The sequence below is a fragment of the Palaemon carinicauda genome, chromosome 20 (genome assembly GCF_036898095.1).
Source record: "Palaemon carinicauda isolate YSFRI2023 chromosome 20, ASM3689809v2, whole genome shotgun sequence".
Classification (NCBI taxonomy): Eukaryota; Metazoa; Arthropoda; class Malacostraca; order Decapoda; family Palaemonidae; genus Palaemon; species Palaemon carinicauda.
Genome location: NC_090744.1, coordinates 38,969,971 through 38,989,134, shown reverse-complemented (window position 1 = coordinate 38,989,134; position 19,164 = coordinate 38,969,971). Strand labels below are relative to the sequence as shown.

The window sequence follows — 19,164 nt, the reverse complement described above, 5'->3', positions numbered from 1 at the left end:
AATGGACTACATCACGCCAAGCGTTGAGTAGCTGGAAGGTATGACACGTAACAACAAGCGTGACGTCATTGAGCTTCCAGCATGACGTCATCGAGCTTCCTGTAGGACGTCGAGCGTCCAGCAGGACGTCGAATGTCACGCACTACTAACGATGCTGTAAGAGTTTGACACGATGTTTGGAACTGAGTGCAACTTCTATGTCTCTTTTGTTGGATGAGCGAATGTTCTAGACGCGAATGTCATAGTTCCGACCGTCTGAATCACGAGCGCCATTGTTCCGAGAGTCACGTGGCAACGAACGTCAAGCAGTTGCATGGCGTCAAGCGTCCTGCAGTTGTACTTGACGTCGAGTGTCAAGCAGTTAAACAGGACGTCGAGCGTCAAGCAGTTACGTGACGTCGATCGTCAAGCAGTTGGATGTGACGCCGAGTTTCAAGCATAGTTCCGAGCATCTAAATCGCGAGCGTCTAAACAGCGAACGTCATTGTTCCGAGAGTCACGTGGCGCCAATCGTCAAGCAGTTGCATGGCGTCTAGCGTCCAGCAGTTGGACTTAACGCAAGAAGTTAGACGTGACGTCGAGCATCAGGACTCGGATGTCACGATTACACCTGTCGAGCCGAACGTCTTAGTTCCGATCGTAATGACCACGAGCGTCTAGCGTTGGAACATAGTTATACCAGGCGCTATAACTGAAAATATACAGAGAAAAATATTAACTGGAAGAATTCTTTTCACACACCAAGGCCCGCCTGTACAGACTCTTGGCGTCAAATGGAGGGCGAGTAATAAACCCCTAAAGTAAGTAAAAGTAAGTAATGATCTTGGACCCATTGAGGCCAGAATTACAGGACCTTAAGGAGTTAACTCCTAGGAAACAAGTCTCTACCTGGGTTAGAGACTTGTAGGAAGAAGGGATCGACGATCTCCTTTCCATTATTTATCTTTTAGAGGAATTCTCCTAGGAGAAGATCTGAAGTTCTTTCATCCTTCAGTTCACATATAGAAACTCATGAGAGTTTTTTCTGAAGAGTTTCCAAATTATTTTGTGCCTGCTGCTCCTCGTTCCCCGCCTTCAGAGTTTATGCTAGGGAAGGTGTCGAAGGAATCTCTGTTTACAAAGATGGTGTTGTCCCGATCATCTAATAGAGCTTTGAGGATGATGGGAGACTGGATACAATCCAAGAATATCCAGGGTATACTGTTTTTCCCTTTTCCCTCGGCTAAATTGGCCTCCAGATCTAGTGTTTGGTTCGAGACAGGAGAAGTTCTCAACTTGGGAGTTCCTACCTCTGCCCAAGGAGATTTTTCGAGTCTAGTAGACGCTCTGCGTAAGATGGCCTTGAGAAGGACCAAATACTCTGGTCAACGTCAGAGCTTGACCATCCTTTCAAAGGCATCTTCAATGCTTTCGAAGTATTCTTTTTCCTTGACTGGACTCTGGGAGCCTTGGGGAAGAAGGTCTCTGCCTTGAAGGATGTGGACACTGATAGTCTCAGCCTCATTATGTCAAGCATGGATAAAGCCTTAAAGAACGGTTCCAATGAGTTAGCAGCCCTTTTCTCAGCGGGAGTCTTTAAGAAAAGAGCCCAAATGTGTTCTTTTCTGTCCTTTGGGGTTACACCCTTTCAGAAGTCAGAATTGAGGTTCACACTCCCCTTTTTTCTTCCTCTCTTCTTCCTCAAGAGTTGGTCAAAGAGATCTCTTCCACAAGAAAGATTCTGCATACTTTTTGTCTCTAAACTGCACAGACAACAGTAGGAGCCAGACTAAACAACCTCTGGCGAGTGTGCAAGAGGAGAGGAGTAGACCTATGGTCAGTACTATTTGTAAAGGAGGGATGCAGATTCTTTTTGCTTGTGAAACCTCCTTTAATACTAACTCCGATAGACCTCTCTGCCGGATACAGAGAGGAGCCAAAGAGACAGGCTATGCAACATCAAATGTCTCTCTTCTTGGAGAAGGAGACTATTGACCAGTCCTGGATTTAAGTGCTCTCAACGCCTTCGTTCAGAAGACAAAGTTCTCCATGGAGAGATTGATATCTGTCCTAGCACAGTAAGGAAGGACAACTGGATGGTCTCTTTAGACCTTCAGGATGCTTTCTTCCACATCTTCATCCCTCCGAACTTCAAGCAATACCTGAAGGTTCGTGTATAGGAGGAAGTTATCCAGTTTTGGGCGATTTATTTCGGCCTAAGCACCACCCCTCAATAGAGGGTGTGTCTGCTAGGACCTGTCGTTCTTTTAACCATAGACCTCTTCCAAGCTCCCCAACCCCTGGGAGAAGGAATGTTGAATGTTCTAACCATAGACCTCTTCCAAGCTCCCCAACCCCTGAGAGAAGGAATGTTGACCTTAGACCTCTTCCAAGCTCCCCAATCCTGGGGAGAAGGAATGTCGAAAGACAAAAGGAAACGAGATGCTTTAGCTCCCAAGCAGGCGAGGAGGAGCATACCTATTGATGCCTTTCAAGACGCTCTTCTTCTCATAGGGAAGGTGAGGTTAAAGTGTTTTTGTCATCTTTGGATGACGCAGCGCCCAGACAAGGCTGCTGTCAAGCTTCCAAACCTCTGAAAAGGAAGATGGACACGGTCAATCAGCATTCTATCATGACACCGCAAGCTACTGGTTGTAGGCTTTGGAGCAGTCCTGAGTGTTTTCATTCTACCGAAGAAAGCTCTCCCGCCAAGCGTCCTTTAATGATGTCGGCAACTGTCAATAAATGCCCAACTCACCCAGTCGCAGGACAGTTGTCTGAGCCTGGCTTGACCTCGGTTCATGCTCCTCCTCCTCCATCAGTCTGGTTATCGTCTTCTGGATGCTCTGCGCCCTCTTTTCAAAGGCGTAGAAAGCAAGCTTGTGGTAGATGTGACGTCTCCTGTACCACAACAAGTGGACCCTAATTTTAATATGCTGCAAGATATACAACAGAAACTCTCTTCGCTCGTGCAAGTTTATCAGCCTGCGGACAACAAGAGAGTAGCAGGCCTGGACCCTGAGCGTCAGGTAGCTTCACACCTGGACACCAAGCATCGTAAGGCTTCTAGTCGAGAGGTTCTTGACGACGAACGTCTTTACAACTCCATTGTTAAATGGCGTGTTTCAACCGCTCTATCCAAAGGAGTCAAGCAGCCAGACGTGATGTCGAGCGTCCAGCTAACGTGACGTTGAGCGTCCAGCTAACGTGACGTTGAGCGTCCACCTAACGTGACGTCGAGCATCCAGCAGGACGTGACGTCGAGCGTCCTGCTTTAATGTGACGTTGAGCGCCCAGCGGGACGTGACGTCGAGAGTCCTGCAAGACGTGTTGTCGAGCGTCTTGCAAGACGTGACGTCGAGCGTCAAGCGGGACGCGATGTCGAGCATCAACCAGAACGCGACGTCGAACGTCGAACAGCTCATGACATGGACGTGTACGCTTTCCACTGTTCAAAATTCATTACTAAGTAATGCAAAAAGTTTAGGTCACACGAAGGGACCAGATTGACTCTAGTGGCCAACTTTTGGCCCTCAAGAGAGTGGTTCACAGAGGTTCTGGAATGGATGGTAAACACTGCTAGAAGTTTTTCATTAAGAGTAGTTCTATTCAAACAACCCCACTTGGAAAGATACCATCAACAATCTCCAAGCTCTTCATCTAACTGTCTTCAGATTATCGGAAAACTCACAAGAGCTAGAGGTTTTTCGAAGGAAGCAGCTAGGGCTATTGCAAGAGCAAGAAGGACGTGTACCGTCTAGGTTTTCCAATCCAAGTGGGAAGTTTTTAGAGAGTGGTGCAGAGTCAACTCTGTTTCCTCATCCAGTACCTCTATAACTCAGATTGCTGACTTCCTGTTATATCTTCGAAGGAAACTTAATTTTTTCATCCTCTACCATCAAGGGATACAAGAGTATGTTAGCAACCGTATTCAGGCCAACACTTGGACCTTTCTAATGTTAAAGACTTACAGGAAGTTCTCAAATCGTTTGAAATATCAAAGCAATAGTTCCAGGATTCACCAGCTTGGATTCTGGATTTAGTCCTGAAGTTCATTAAGAGTGACAGGTTTGAGCCCTTGCATTCAGCTTTATTTAAGGACCTCACGATGAAGACTCTATTTTTGGTCAGTCTGGACAACTAAAAGAGTCAGTGGGATTCATGCTTTTAGTTAAAACGTTGGTTTTCTCGAGATACAAAGCTATCGGCTCATTGCAGTTAGGCTTTCTCGCCAAGAATAAACTCTCTTCTCAATCTTGCCCCATGGCTTTTGAGTTTCCGAACCTTTCAGATGTGGTTGGCGAGGAGTTGGAGAAGGGTCCTGTGTCCAGTAAGAGCCCTGAAGTTCTTTCTGAACTGAATGGAAAAGTTGCGAGGCAAGACAGAAGCTCTTTGGTGCTCGGTCTAGAAGCCCTCGTTATAGAGGTCGAAGAATGCACTTTCATTCTTCATCAGGCTCTTAATAAGAGAAATTCATGCACATTGCAGTAAAGCAGACCGCAAGAGTTTTTAAGTCAGACGCATGAAGTTAGAACTGTAGCAACTTTGGTGGCCTTCAGGCAGAATACATCATTGCAGAGCATTATGGACACAACCTTTTGGAGGAGTAAATCTGTGTTCGCTTCACATTATTTAAAACGTCTCCAGACTCTTCATGAGGACTGTTTCACTCTGGGACCATTCGTAGCAATGAGTGCAGTAGTGGGGAAGGATCCACCACTACATTCCCATAATCCTAATACCCTTTTCTTCTCTTGGAACTTTTGTTTTTTTATGGTTGTTCGTGGAGATTGCGACAGTCTTCCACAATCATTGACTTTAGTCAGGTGGTCATTTTGTTCCTTAAGAGTGCCCGGGAACAAGGGTATTGGAGGAGGTCCTGTCACATAGAGGTTTTTAGACCAGTTTGACAGCTCCTAGAGGTCTTCAGCTCCCTGGGTGGATCGCTGGATCTCATAAGGAAAGCGGACATAATGAAGGAATTCATTGAAGTCAGCTTCCTTATCAGGTACGAACCCTTAAGCTTGTTTATTAACTCTTAAGTAGAATTCCAATAATGTTGGCTGTCTCTAACCCTCCACCAAAGGTGTTAATCAGCTATATATATAACTACCGGGTAAGTCTTATGTTTAAAAATGTTTTGTTCTAACACAGAATACTTACCTCGAACTACTTTCTTAGGAGTATCTGGGATCTCCTCCCAACCGACCAGAGTTTTGTGTAGTTTACCCTAGTCCCGTTTTCTATGAGGGGTAACCTCAGGTGGAGTGGAACATGCCCTGAGGCTATCCCCCAGGTCAGAGAGCATGCTTGCTCAGGTCTCGATCTCCAGTAAGTTCTCTGGTCGCGTCGTGATAACATCTCGACGCTCTCTCCTTACCCAGTGCGACCCTGTGTCCCCGACCCCCCTTTTGTGTCTTTCGCGGTCCCCACGTGGACCCATTATTATTATTATTATTATTACTATCCTAGCTACAGCCCTTTTTGGAAAAGCAAGATGCTTTAGCCCAGGAGCTCCAATAAGGAAGAATAGCCCAGTGAGGAAATGAAATAAGGAAATAAATAGCTGAAGAGAACAAATTAACAATAAATCATCCTTTCTACCCTTATCCTCTGTGTTCGTCGTGTAGGGGCAGCTTATGTTCTCCTACAGCCACGTGTCCGGAGTGCGAGTCCTGGAACGTGGTGCAGTGGGTGCGCTTCGGCACCAAGAAGAAGAATGCGTCCAAGAGGTCTCATAGGAAGGAGAGCCTCTCCTCGCCGCTTAATTCTCCCGATGCCTCGTCGAATGGAGCTTCTTTATACAGCCATCTTCCCCTACCCAGAGTAGGGGATGAGGTAAGTCAGTTCTGGGGAAGTGCCCATTGCTCTTCCCCAGGAGTCAGAGTGGGTGCGGTATAGCACCAAGAAGAAGTAGGCGACGAAGAGGTCGCCTAAGAAGACTAGCGCCCCTTCCCCCCTTGCTTCGCCGGGGGTCTCGTCTGACAGAGCTTCCCTACCACAGCGGCACCCGACGGAGGGACTCATCATGGCAGGTTCCAGTCGACAGGCGTAAGTCCGCGAAGGGTCCGGCTCCATCCGCGCAGCGGAGAGAGTCGCCCCTTCAGTCTGGCAGTCGAGTCCTGACCTCCAAAGGCCACCTAGCTCGGCACGAGCGCAGTGGGCCCAGGACGGAGGCCCCCGTTCCGCTGGCAGACCGGCATAAGTCCTCCAAAGGCCACCTAGCTCGGCACGAGCTCAGTGGACCCAGGACGGAGGCCCCCGTTCCGGCGGTGATGCCCGCCCTTCGACGTGAACCCCGGAAACCCTACAGCAGGCTCTGGCAGACCGGCATAAGTCCGCGAGGGTTCCGACTCCTTCCGCCCAGCGGAGAGTCGCCCCTTCGGTCTGGCAGCCGTGTCCCAGCCTCCAAGACTTCGACAGCCAGGTCTCGGTCGACAGGCATAAGCCCGCGAAGGTTCCGACTTCTCCCGCCTAGCGGAGAGAGTCGCCCCTTCGGACTGGCAGCCTTGTCCCGGCCTCCGGTCCTTCGATGGCCAGCCCTGAACGAAGGAACCAACCAGCCAGCACGGGGAAGCCCGTGGCTCCATGGATATCCGCAGGAGCTCCATCCTTCCAGCGGAGGTAGCCGCTGGATCGACCCGGCAGCATGGCATCCATACCCGGTACCACGACTGCTCCATTCAGGTTTCGTGGTCAACCGCTGGTATGCCAAGGTACTCACACCCCACGGATTCCCCGGGAGGGGGTAGACCCATGACGGCTACCTCCGTCCCAGTGGCTTCATCCCTGATGGAGATAGCCGCTCCATCGTCCTGGCCAGCCCCATCCAAGCATTGGAGGTGGCCACTGACACACCCATGATGGCTCCATCCGTGATGGAGCCAGCCGTGCCATCGTCCTGGTCAGCCCATCCAAGCATTGGAGGTGGCCGCTGACACACCCGTGACGGCTCCATCCGTGATGGAGCCAGCCGTGCCATCGTCCTGGCCAGCCCCATCCAAGCATTGGAGGTGGCCGCTGACATACCCATGATGGCTCCATCCGTGATAGAGCCAGCCGTGCCATCGTTCTAGTCAGCCCCATCCAAGCATTGGAGGTGGCCGCTGACACTCCCATGACGGCTCCATCCGTGATGGAGCCAGCCGTGCCATCGTCCCGGCCAGCCCCGTCCAAGTATCGGAGGCGGCCTCTGACATGGCAGGGTACTTAAACCCCACGGATCTCCCCGGGAGGGGGTAGACCCATGACAGGTACCTCCGTCCCAGTGGCTTCATCCGTGATGGAGATAGCCGCTCCATCGTCCCAGCCAGCCCCATCCAAGCATTGGAGGTGGCCGCTGACACACCCATGACGGATACCTCCGTTCCGGCGGCTCCAACCGTGATGGGGCCAGCCGTGCCATTGTCCCGGCCAGCCCCATCCAAGCATCAGAAGAGGCCGCTGACATAACAGGGTACTTAAACCCCACGGATTTCCCCGGGAGGGGGTAGGCCCATGACGGCCCCATCCGTGACGAAGGCAGAGTGGTTTTTCCCCGAGCGGGTCGAACGGGGCTATTGCCTCTCCAGTGCCTTCCTCAGTGGCCGCTGGAGAGGGAGCCCCGCACCTTTGCCCAGTGCCTCTTCGGCTCCGTCCGCCCTTCGGATGTAGAAGTTGGCACACGTAATCTTTCCCTTGCCTTGCCCCCCGTAGGGGAGCTTCGACTCATCAGTTAACCTTCAGACCCTCCTACTCAGACTCCAGGAGAGGGCGTTCAGGCCGCGACTCTAGAAGGAGTTAGGAGGGGAGGCCCCCCTACTCCTGCTGGCGCCTCAGGTGGGGGGATGCCTCAAACGATATTGGCAAGCATGGCGGGACCACGGAGTGGATCCGGGGACCGTAGCAGTACTAAAGGAGGGGTACAAGCTTCCCTTCCTAGCGGACCTCCACCTCGGATCCCAGATCAACAGGGGGAGTGGTTGGCATCCAGAGACCCCTGGAGAGTAGCAATATTGCAGGAAGAGGGCTCGGCAATGCTGGCGAAAGGGGCAGTAGAACCAGTCGAAAACCGAGTCCAGGGTCCTACAACAGGCTCTTCCTGGTGGAGAAGGCGACAGGATTCTGGAGTCCTTTCAGCCCTCAACAATTCGTGTACAACACCGGCTTCAAGATGGACACTCCGAAGTCAGTCCTAGCGACCTTGAAGGAGGAGGACTACTGAGGTCCATAGGCCTCGAAGCCCTCTGCTTCCAGGTCCCTGTTCATCCCTCCAACAGGAGGTTCTTAAGGGAAAAATGGAGTACCAAAACATGGCAGTTCAAAACCCTATGCTTCAGACTGTCGACAGTCCTCAGGGCTTCACGAAGGTCTTCTCAACAGTTTCAGGCTGGGCGTACGAACAGGACGTCCGCCAGATTCGGTACTTAGGTGACTGGTTGTTGCTTTCAGTCCCAGAGGAAGTACTGAGGGAGCAAGACGAGAAGCTCCTGCAGTTCTACAACGTCTTGAGTATCATCATCAACCTGGAGAAGTCCCGGCTGATTTCCTCCACCAGGATGACCTACCTAGGGTTGGTTCTAGACTCCCGGATGGCGAGGTCCTTCCCCTCCGCGGAGAAACTGGACACCCTGAAACAGATACTCTGGCCCTTCCTGTCGGGCCAACCCAGGAGAGCCAAGGTCTGGCGAAGACTGATAGGACTCCCCGCACTAGATAGTCCTGGTGTCCCCAGAGACGGAGGAAGTCCTGGGGTGGTAGCAATCGGAACGAACACCCTCAAGGGAATGCCCTTTTCTGCCTACCCTCCGGAGATGCTCCTGTTCACTTACCTATCCAAGGAGAGCTGGGGTGCTCATCTTCTCGACAAAATGGCAAAAGGTAAATGGGAAGTCGAGGGGACGAACCTGCACATATACGTGCTGGACATGAGGATCGTACAAAGAGCGGGCCTAGAGATCGTCCATCTACCCCGGGGAAGCTCCGTGGATCCGGGGTGCGACAACGCCACGGTGGTGGTCTACGTGACAGAGCAAGGAGGACTGAAGTCGAAGGAACGGTGCAATCTCACGATGGAGTTCCTAGAATGGGCTGAAGTGGAACAAATTCATTTTTCAGCCAGGTTCTCTCCGGGGAAGAGGAACGTCCTGGCCGACGGCCTCAACTGGAAGGGTCGAGTGGTAGGGCCCGAGTGGTCCCTACACCCAGAAGTGGTCAAAACCCTCTCCCTGAAGTGGGGCTCCCCAGTGTTCGACCTCTTCGCCACGAGACTAAACGCACAGCTCCCCGTGTTTTGTTTTCCTGTGCCAGATCCAGCAGCAACGTTCGAGGACACCTTCCAATGAGACGAACGGCCGACCTGTGGGTGACTTTGGTAGCGCCCTGGTGGCCAGAGAGGGAGTGGTTCGCGGATCTAAAGGAACTGGCATGCCTTACACCTGGGACACTTCCAGACAGACCAGTCCTTCTCCGGCAGCCTCACTTCCAGAGGCTCCACGAAAACCCTTGGTCCCTCCTTCACGCGTGGAGGTTATCGAGCGTCTCCTGAAAAAGGAAGGATTTCCGTCGAGGACAGCATCAAGGATGACAGGGTACCTGAGGCGTTCGTCAGTCGAGGTGTACCAGGCGTAGTGGGCTACCTTTTCCAAGGGGTGCTCCTCGAAGAAAATCAGGCCGTTAGGGGCCTCCATTCACGAGATAGCAGACTTCCTGGTCTATCTCAGGGACGAAGTGGGCATGTCCATCCCAAGTCTTCCTCCTGAAGGACATAGACCTGGGTGCCTCCAGGTAGATCTCGACGCTCTTCAAGAGCTTCGAGCAGTCGTTTTTCCCCCAAGCCGTTAGAGTGCCCCAGGGGGATGTGGCTAGGGTACTTGAAGTTGATTTTGGTACCTCCCTTCGATCCTCTAAAAGACATTCTAGACAAGGAGCGCACCCTCAAGACAGTCTTTCGTTTAGCTCTGGCATCAGCAAAGAGTAGGTGAGATTCCTGGCCTGTCGTACGAGATCTCACACTCGAAGGGCTGGCGAGATACTACTTTCAGATTCTTACCCTCCTTCGTAGCCAAGACTCAGAATCCAGTTGTTTGGGACCCCAAAATAGAATTGTTCCCAGTGCCAGCTATTCCTCGCTCGGACAACCCGAGGGACTTGCAGTATGGCAGTTATTAGAAAGGACAGCTAGACTTCATCCCGAGATCAAGAGTCTGTTCATTTTCATCGGGCCTGTGAAGGAGCCAGTCTCCAAGAACACTTTCTTCTTCTGGATAAGGCAAGTGATCGTCAGGACCTACAGTAGTGCAGGGGTCCCCTTTCCAGGAAAGCCCAGACCCCACAACATTAGGAGTCTAAATGCTTCTTTGGCATTTGAGTAGAACATGGCAGTGGGCCAAAGCCTGAGGGCAGGTACTTGGTCTAACCAGTCGACCTTTACGGCTCACTGCTTGAAGGACTACTCGAGAACGTTCCTGGGTGGGTTCTCGTGCGGTCCCGTCATTTCCGCGCTCCAAATGGTTTAAGGGTGTAGCCCCAGTGGTAACTGCGGGTAGCGAGTCCAAGAGACACAGGTTCCTTCCTGAGCCCCCTTGTTCTTCCTTCCCCTATTCCCTTACCGGAAATGGCTCGGGTAGCCCCTCTGAAACTGCCATGGGATACACTATCATTGGAAGGACATGTCTCCTAGGATTCTTGCAGAAGTGAGTTACATAGACACTAAGATGGTTTTTTGCGTAGTTTTCCCTTTTTTCTCGTGTTTTCTTTGAGGTCAGCAGAACCTAGTCTACTACCTAAGTTCCTCTTCTATTCTCGTCACGGTCTCTAGGTCCTGAAGGACACTCCCACCTCCTAAGGTATAAGTCTCCTAAGAAAGTAGTTCGAGGTAAGTATTCTGTGTTGGAACAAATCACAAATTTTAAGTAATTTGTATTTTTCCTAACAATACTTACCTCGAACTACTTTCGGGTAATGGCCCGCCCATCCTACCCCGAGTGCCTTGCTAGACTTCATAGATACCCAAGCTATCAAGAACTTACTGGAGATCGAGACCTGAGCAAGCATGCTCTCTGACCTGGGGGATAGCCTCAGGGCATGTTCCACTCCACCTGAGGTTACCCCTCATAGAAAACGGGACTAGGGTAAACTACACAAAACTCTGGTCGGTTGGAAGGAGATCCCAGATACTCCTAAAAAAGTAGTTCGAGGTAAGTATTGTTAGGAAAAATACAAATTACTTAAAATTTGTGATATTTTCATTATAAAATAAATTTTTGAACATACTTACCCGGTAGTTATATATAATTAAATTCCCACCCTCCTCCCCTCTAGAAACTAGAGGCATGGCAGATCTGAGGAATCATGGAATGGTTCCAGGTACCTCGCTAGGGGCGCACAGGTGGTACACCTGGCTACCCAATCTGCGATTGCCGCAAGTTTTGAAATTTCTGCCGGACGTCAGGGACGTATAGCTATATATATAAGTACCGGGTATGTTCAAAAATTTATTTTATAATGAAAATAATATTTTTAGGTAGCTTAGAAATCAACATAGTTCTAGATTCAGAGTAATAATTCAGGCCTCAACTACTCAGTTTCAGCCCTAACATAAATACTCAAGTGGTAACTAGGAGTCTTCTACCTCATTCAATAACAGCTAGCATTCTGTTGGCTTTAGTGTCAGCTAATTTACAAGCATTGTAGATCAAGGTAGACTTTGGGGAACACAAAATTATCTTGTCTCTCTTACCTTCCTACAGAGCCAAAATGTTTTTAAGACTAAAAGTCTGCCTCAGTTTCTGAAAATGCCTTCACTAAAACTGCATTAAGACAGTTAAGTAGAGAATAGTTTGTTGTCCAATGAGAGCCATACAATTGTATTTAGAAAAACAAAAGGTAATCAAGGTAGTGTCCCTAATTTGTTCTGTGGACTGAGGATGCTAACCAAAAATGCTCTTACATTCCTTGTTAAAATTTGATCACAAAAGCACACAAGGAATTAGATCCTAAAACCATCAATGCTTGAGAGTAAAGGTACATGATATTTGAAGTGCAGCTACAGTACTTACTGATTAATTGAAGAAATCTTTCTTTGGAAAGCTTCTAGGTGGAGCTCAATGGCATACCAAGTATTGCAAGTGTGCGCTAAATATTATTTGAAAAAGCCAATCTACAATTCAGTATTGTAGTTTTATTTACTTGAGTAAACAATATGGAATCCTGTATTTCACACAATAGTTTTAAATTGTTTATCAAAGTATTCTAGACAAGTAACTTAGACCAAGTTAGTAACACTTGACCTCATTGAATTACCTGTGCATATAATTATTCTTCTCTTTCCTTCATTTATGCCCTACCTTCAACAGTGTAGTAGTCAGCAATATGAGCATCAGGGGAGATTTTATTCATAGAAATAAACCAAATTTTAATAATAAAACTTCTAATTTTTATACTCACGTGATGTTCAAATACTTGCCCACCCTCCCCATCACTGACTCATATTATCAAGAGGACAGAGATAATTTAGACTTAAAAACTGAAGACTAGGTTAACAGCGGCGGAAACTTGGGCTTTTTACCCATACCGTTGAAGGTTCCATTTCTTTTTTAAGGGCATGTATTCACTGAAAAGAAAATAGGAACATCCTTTTATTTTAAAATTTTACGGGTAAGTTTTGATTAAACCAAAATCCTGGAGAAGTAGCAATATGAACATCAGGCAAATATAGAAATAAGAAATTTTATTATTAAAATTCTGTTTGCATTCTTTGGTGCTCTGTTTAGTATTAAGTTAAAGATTTAAAAGCAAATTACCATCAATGTGTTCAGTTAAATTCTCTTGTCTAATCACTTTTATAGATTAGCATTTTGTAAACAAAAGATAACAAGTGCTCAAAGAAGACCTGTTTTCTCGTCAAAGATTATCAAGAATATTGAGAGGAAGTACTGTAATTAAAAGTGGCCTTGTGTATTTACAGTTCATTTTCTAAGAGTAATATAGATTGCGATGGCCTTCAGAAGGCCACTTGAATAGTTCTAGCCTTTATAAAGGACACAAGTTTATCTGAATGACGGAGTAGAAACGTGAGACCAAATTATTATTTGATTATCTTCACAATTCTCCCCCTTATGGAACATCACTTAGTGTCCTTTTGCACAGACTATAGACACTACTATAGATCCTTTACATCTCTTTGGCCCAAAGCTGCTTTGCTTTTTACCCATTGTTGTAATTTGTTCTCCATTGGAATTTTCCTGATTGGTTGTCTAGACTACTGTATATTTACATATGTCAAAAAAGATGGTTTTAGTGTTGTGTAGCAAGCTATTTTTTGCAGTACTGTAATTGTATTCATCACAAGTGTTAAACACTGGTCATTTTTATCTAGATTTGATTTATTTTTTTTTTTTGTTTCATTGTGAATTATACAACATTTATTTATGAATAATTTGGTTTGTAAAAGATTATAACGGGGCATTTTATGCTTTGTATTGTATTAAATGCTAATAAAATTTGGGGTTTGCCTTAAAACGTGTATCCCGACTTGTACACCATTCTGCCTGAAAAGATTTGTGCTTCTGACATCCGTTGATAAATAATTTAGATCATCAAAAGAAATTTTTATCAAGTAGCATGGTTAGCAAGATACAGTGCAATGCTATTGGCATGTAGGAAGGCAAAGCTACACCTTATCCTCCTAACATTTTTTTTATCTAATATATTACAGTATTTCAAAGATAATAACTTCCTCCAATGGATATATTATACACAGTGAAATACATTTTATTCTTGTAATAGAACTTCTAAACACAAAAGTGAATCTCCTGCTTTGAGTAATGAAGGAAAAGATTCTGGAATGTCTTTTTTATTGAGGTGAAATAGAACATAGTTGATGTAGGTAAGGCATAGAAATCATTGGCTCTTATTGCGCATGAATGAATGTTCTTGCATTCAACCAAGTGCTGGATTTTAAAGAACTAGGCCAGCATGATAGATGCTGCAATAGCTTCTATATCCATTTAAGTTGGGATTAGAATTGTTTAAGTAAATTATATCAGCGCCAATGACCTTAGATGTCAGGATGCTTGAAAACTTTAAATCAATCAATCAATCAGTTAGAATTGTTTCTTGTGATTTAGATGGAAGATCAGACTCCAAAAATGGGTGTTTGTCATTACTTTAGACATCCATGTTAAGGCTAGAAGAATATAAAATGCGGAAATGGTATACAGTACTTTACAGTACTTGTTTTCCTAAAATATCATTAAAAGGACTTTTTTTTTCTTGTCAATGTTGAGTAGAAGATTTCAGAGGTGTTTTCATTACTGTTATGGATGGCTAGTAGACAGGCTGCAAGTCCAGACAAATGTGTTGCATCAGCCTTTGTAGAAGAGGTTCATAAAATCTTGCAGAGGAAGAGTATTCATCTTTAGATTGGAAATATATATTTTTGGTGAATTGTAAATACATCCACCAGGAACCGAAGACTATACCTGGTTTTATGACATAAAGGATAGTCTCTTTTTTATGACATTGCAGTTTTGTGGGGTTTAAAGCAAAGATTATTTACCATTCCAATAATGTATGTGCTTTCAAAATGTAAATAAACCTACACTACTAGTCTTAAAATCTAATGTACTCATAGATTTTATCATCGCAACTAACATCCTAAAGTGATTTACTCAATAACAACACTGCATGTTATGATGATTATGTGTTTACTTCATCATTTTAGTGTCTAAATAGCGTCCCTCTTAAATGATGAGAGCAGTGTCTTATTGGCCTGATAATGAGTACCACAACAGATAGGTTATCTCTGATCTTTGACTTGTTTTTGGGGTCTGATAAACATTGATAATCTTTGGTCTGATCATCAAGATTCGATTCAGTTTCCTTTGTTTTGTTCATAGTTCAGCATGTGTTAGAAATTTGAAACAACAAAAATTGTAATTTTGCTCATTGTGTTAATTTTTATGTTTTTAAAGGATTTGCATTTTGATATTTGAAGTTTTTTTCCATGTTTAAACTTAAAATTTGCTTTAAAAACTAAGTTTTCTGACACTAATTCTCCTAGTGAAATGGTGATGAAAGTTGTTTCAGTTTTCTATCATAGTTTTGTGTGAACTTTTAAAGAAGACTGCAGATGTTCCTTGATTGACAGATTCCTGAATCAGCAAGGTATAACTTCATTTAATAGATATATTTATCTAGAAAGTAAATTTTCACACTTACATTACTATACATAGTTAAACTGATTGGAAGATGTGAGTAGAGGTTTACTTGATTAGATTCAGCTCTTGTTATCCGCATGCTAGGTATTTCCGAAGTTCTTATAACGTGAAACCATAAATTTGGCAGTAAATTTCTTTGGTGAAAGATTGACAAACACCACGTGTCAAAATAGGAAAATTTAGCATTAAATGACGGAAAATAATACTGTACAGTACTGTTAGATATCACTAGATAATGGGAGTCAAAACATGAAATTTAGAGTTAGAAGTCAGCAAATAATATTGTTCAGTATCATATTGAGGTAAGTTTCACAGGGCATTTAATTAAAATGTAATAAAGTGTTGACATTTTGTTAACTTTCTGATTTAGGCTATGGTCATTGCAATTCATGATATATTTATGTTAATTTCTTTCTTACACTCGAGGTTAAATGTGATACTGCATAGTTAAGACAGTTATTTATTTCAGGAAAAATACAGTTCATTTACTGGTGATATGAAAATAGTTGGGGAATTGGGGTCTGTATTGTTTCGTATCTGCGATTTTGACATACATGGCTATTTTCATACACTAATTCATTGTGGAAAATGAGTTAACTGCACTATACTCTATTTGTTAAAAAATTTTGATTATCTCTGAAAGACTGTACTGTACTTAGAAAACTAACCTCAGGGTGTTTAAATGCGAGAAAAAAATTATAGCCAGTATTAGAGGTGTACATGAAATACTGTAAGGAGTTTTATGTAAAGACCTGAGGGCTCTATTGCATTTGATATGACTTCAGTGTTGTAATGCACAATACATTCTAGTTCTAGAGGTAAGGGTTAATATAAGTGCTGGGCATAAGGTTTTATATTTTCCACATTTTTTTATGTCTATTTCAATCATATTCATACATAACAGTATTGAGAAGTAAGATAAAACTCAGTGGTGTAAGGTGTTCAAGCAATCCTGTCCCTAATTCTTTCATAATGTGAGCAGATGCAGATAAATATGAATTAGTTTTATCAGATGTCGTGTCTTTTCTGAATTCTTTTTAGGCTGGCATGTGGGTAAAGTAGAAAATCAATATTTCATACAACAGAAAATTGAAAGGAGTTCAAGAAACTAGTTAGAAAGTAACTATAGGGAAAAGATGAAAAGTTACGTGAAGAAAGCAGTATAGCTGGACGCCAAAGGCATGCTACCAAGACCTTTGAGTATTGCGTGCAGTGTCCTAAGGCAAGGTATATTTTAGACAGTACTTCCCCTGCATGGAGCATAGATAAAAGAAATGTACAGTGCACTAAGAAGTCTTTATTCTATACTAGTGTACATGACGGGTCAAAAATGACAAATAAATATTTAGATAGATAATCACACATACACACAGTGTACCTCTTGAGATACCCCCTCTCACCAGGATATGATTACTTTCTCTCCCCCTACCCGATGGACAGGGAGAGACTAAGTAGTTATACGTCTGGCAAAGCTACTGATCATGACTGGAAAGAACTAAGTAGTTATACATCTGGCAAAAGTGCTGATCGTGATCGGAAAGAAATATATATATTTAAATGTATAGTCATACACTTTCTCTTTATTATATAAGGGAGATTATGAGCTATCAGATTTATTTTTCAGTAGACTCGGTACATTTGTCAAGATATCACTGTAGGCAATCAGGTTATTAAGAAATTTTTTATCGTTGAAAGCAGTCTTTGTTACCAAACCAAGTGTATTGTTCTGTTATCAGTTAAGCTATGTCCTTTTTTCAGTAAACTCTTAATATTGTTGTTCTCTTTAGATATGTAGAGTAATGTTTTGTTCCATAATTATTGTTTGTAGAACATCTTATCTCTGCTTTTCATGCTGCCCCTGATATTTTGATAATGCTGGTGTGAGCTAAAGTCATTAATCATATCTTATTCTATTTTAAGAGAAAATATATCTAGTGTTTCTTTAGGAATTTCTTTAATTCTAAATGTTGAACTTCCAATATGTAATATAGTTAGAGTTATGTTCCTTTTATTATTGTGGAAAGCTCAAAAACTAAGATTATTAGCTTCTTTTAACTTTTGATTTGTTTCTGTCTATCATTTCTGTGGATATTCAAGAGCTCTAAATAATTTAGCTTGGCTTTATTAAACATAATTGATAAATAACTACAGTACAGTATTATACTGTTCAAGATCTTAAATATAAATTTCCATATCTATATATTAATACGATACCGTGTGTATTATTTATTTTGTGTGTCAAGCTTTAAAGAAAACAGAATTAATTTCATGGTATACATTTACAAATCCACGCTTTAATGAAAACGGAAATAATTTTATGGTATACTCTTACAAATTCACATCAGACTTTGATTACTTAACCAAAGCACATCTTATATAGTTTTCCCAATTTTGTCTTTAGCACCTGACTTTTTTTTAAATATTAGACAAAAAATTGAGTTCTATCAATTTCCATAACCTAGATTATGAAATTAATCTTGGGACATTTTATTCAAACATGTATAAGTTAGGAAAAAGATAATTAGTATTGAAAATATCACTTCGTGTAATTTACACGGGTGCTGCTAGTGATAGATGAATTAAATACATATTTTTCCTGAACTCCTGGCTTATACTTTTGTAATTTTTTCTAGGTACTTGGCACCACAGGAAACATCATCGCTGTAGTTTGCATTATCACTCTCCCTTTACTATATCAAAAATGACAGGCGGTACATTTGTTATCCCTCAGCTTTCTCCATCAGCAATTACTCCTATTCCTTTATGGTCACTGCCCGACACTACGTTTAAGGAGTGTCACGTGCGGTTGTATTCTACAAAGCCTCCAAGTCAACCATCAACTCCAGTTGGTATGTGTCAATCTTGTTTTGATGAGTATTAAATTTAGGATTTTTTTTGGATATTTTATATTTTACTGGATTGTATGAAAACTACTCTACAACTGTATTATTTACAATAGTGTATATTGTACAGATTATTTTGCTGATTTCAATCTTTTCATGAAGTACCTTGTATTTTCTTTTTTATTAAAACCTAGCTTGTACCTCTTTTTCAAAAGAAATTGTTGCAAATGTTAAATAATAGTAATTGTAATGATAGAGTAGACAGATAGCTAGTTTGGTTTGCATAGTATTTAACAAAACATTAAATTTTTAGTCCTCACTGGCTAATTTAAAAGAAAAAATTAAGGTTACAGATTTCATTAGTATGACAGTTGAGTAACATTCGTTTTATTATAGCATTGTTTTGGTGAATCTTACCTGTGAGAACAGTATTTAAAAACTGTACAATACTGTACTTTGCATTTTCTTTTTTCCTCTTGGATTTAGATGAAAACCAGAATGAGATACAGACTTCGAAATTGACAAGTAGCAAAAGTAGCTCTACTGTTCAAAATGAAGGAGTTAAAGAAGAAAAGTTGTCTCTTGTACAGAAATTCAAACTTATGTACAAGCAGTACTGGTATGTGTTGATCCCAGTGCACGTGGCAACCTCTCTTGTGTGGTACGGTTCTTTCTTCATTGCTGCGAAAAGGTAATTGAGTTAGAATTTTTTATTTCTGTTTGAGATGGTTATTTCCTTGTAAGAGACTGAAGAACAAAATAAGGGTTTTCAGGAAAAAGATGCAAAAACTCAAATTTGTTCCTGCCCATTTACAAACCTTCATCCTTTAAATAGGAAAATGAACGGCCGTTGAATTCATTAATGAGGTAGTTAACGACAGGTGGTGCACGTGGGTAAAAACCCCACCCCACCACTTATCAGAAGAGCTTCATTTTGAATTTGGGCTGCAAGAAATACAGACGTATCATTGTACAGTACCCTTGTCCAAACTTCTCCTTTTTTTTTTTATTGTACTGAAAGTGATTGCTGGTTGTTGAATGCTGTAATGGATGTGAAGCAAAAGATTCGTACTTGCTGAAGAAAGGGTGGACAGTTCAATCAGTTTATGAGTAAACAGACTGTAGATCCACAGTCTTACTGG

General features: G+C 43.5%; 1 protein-coding gene across 2 annotated transcripts in view; it reads left to right on the top strand.

Moving 5' to 3' along the window:
• The window catches only part of LOC137660289 (uncharacterized protein C18orf19 homolog A), a 76,065-nt gene that overhangs the window by 31,515 nt on the left and 25,386 nt on the right, over positions 1-19,164 (top strand). For both annotated transcript variants that reach the window (XM_068395077.1, XM_068395076.1), the window contains exons 4-5: positions 17,813-18,028; positions 18,509-18,713. In XM_068395077.1, coding sequence (XP_068251178.1) covers positions 17,813-18,028; positions 18,509-18,713 — 421 coding nt within the window. The remainder of the gene's footprint in view (positions 1-17,812; positions 18,029-18,508; positions 18,714-19,164) is intronic.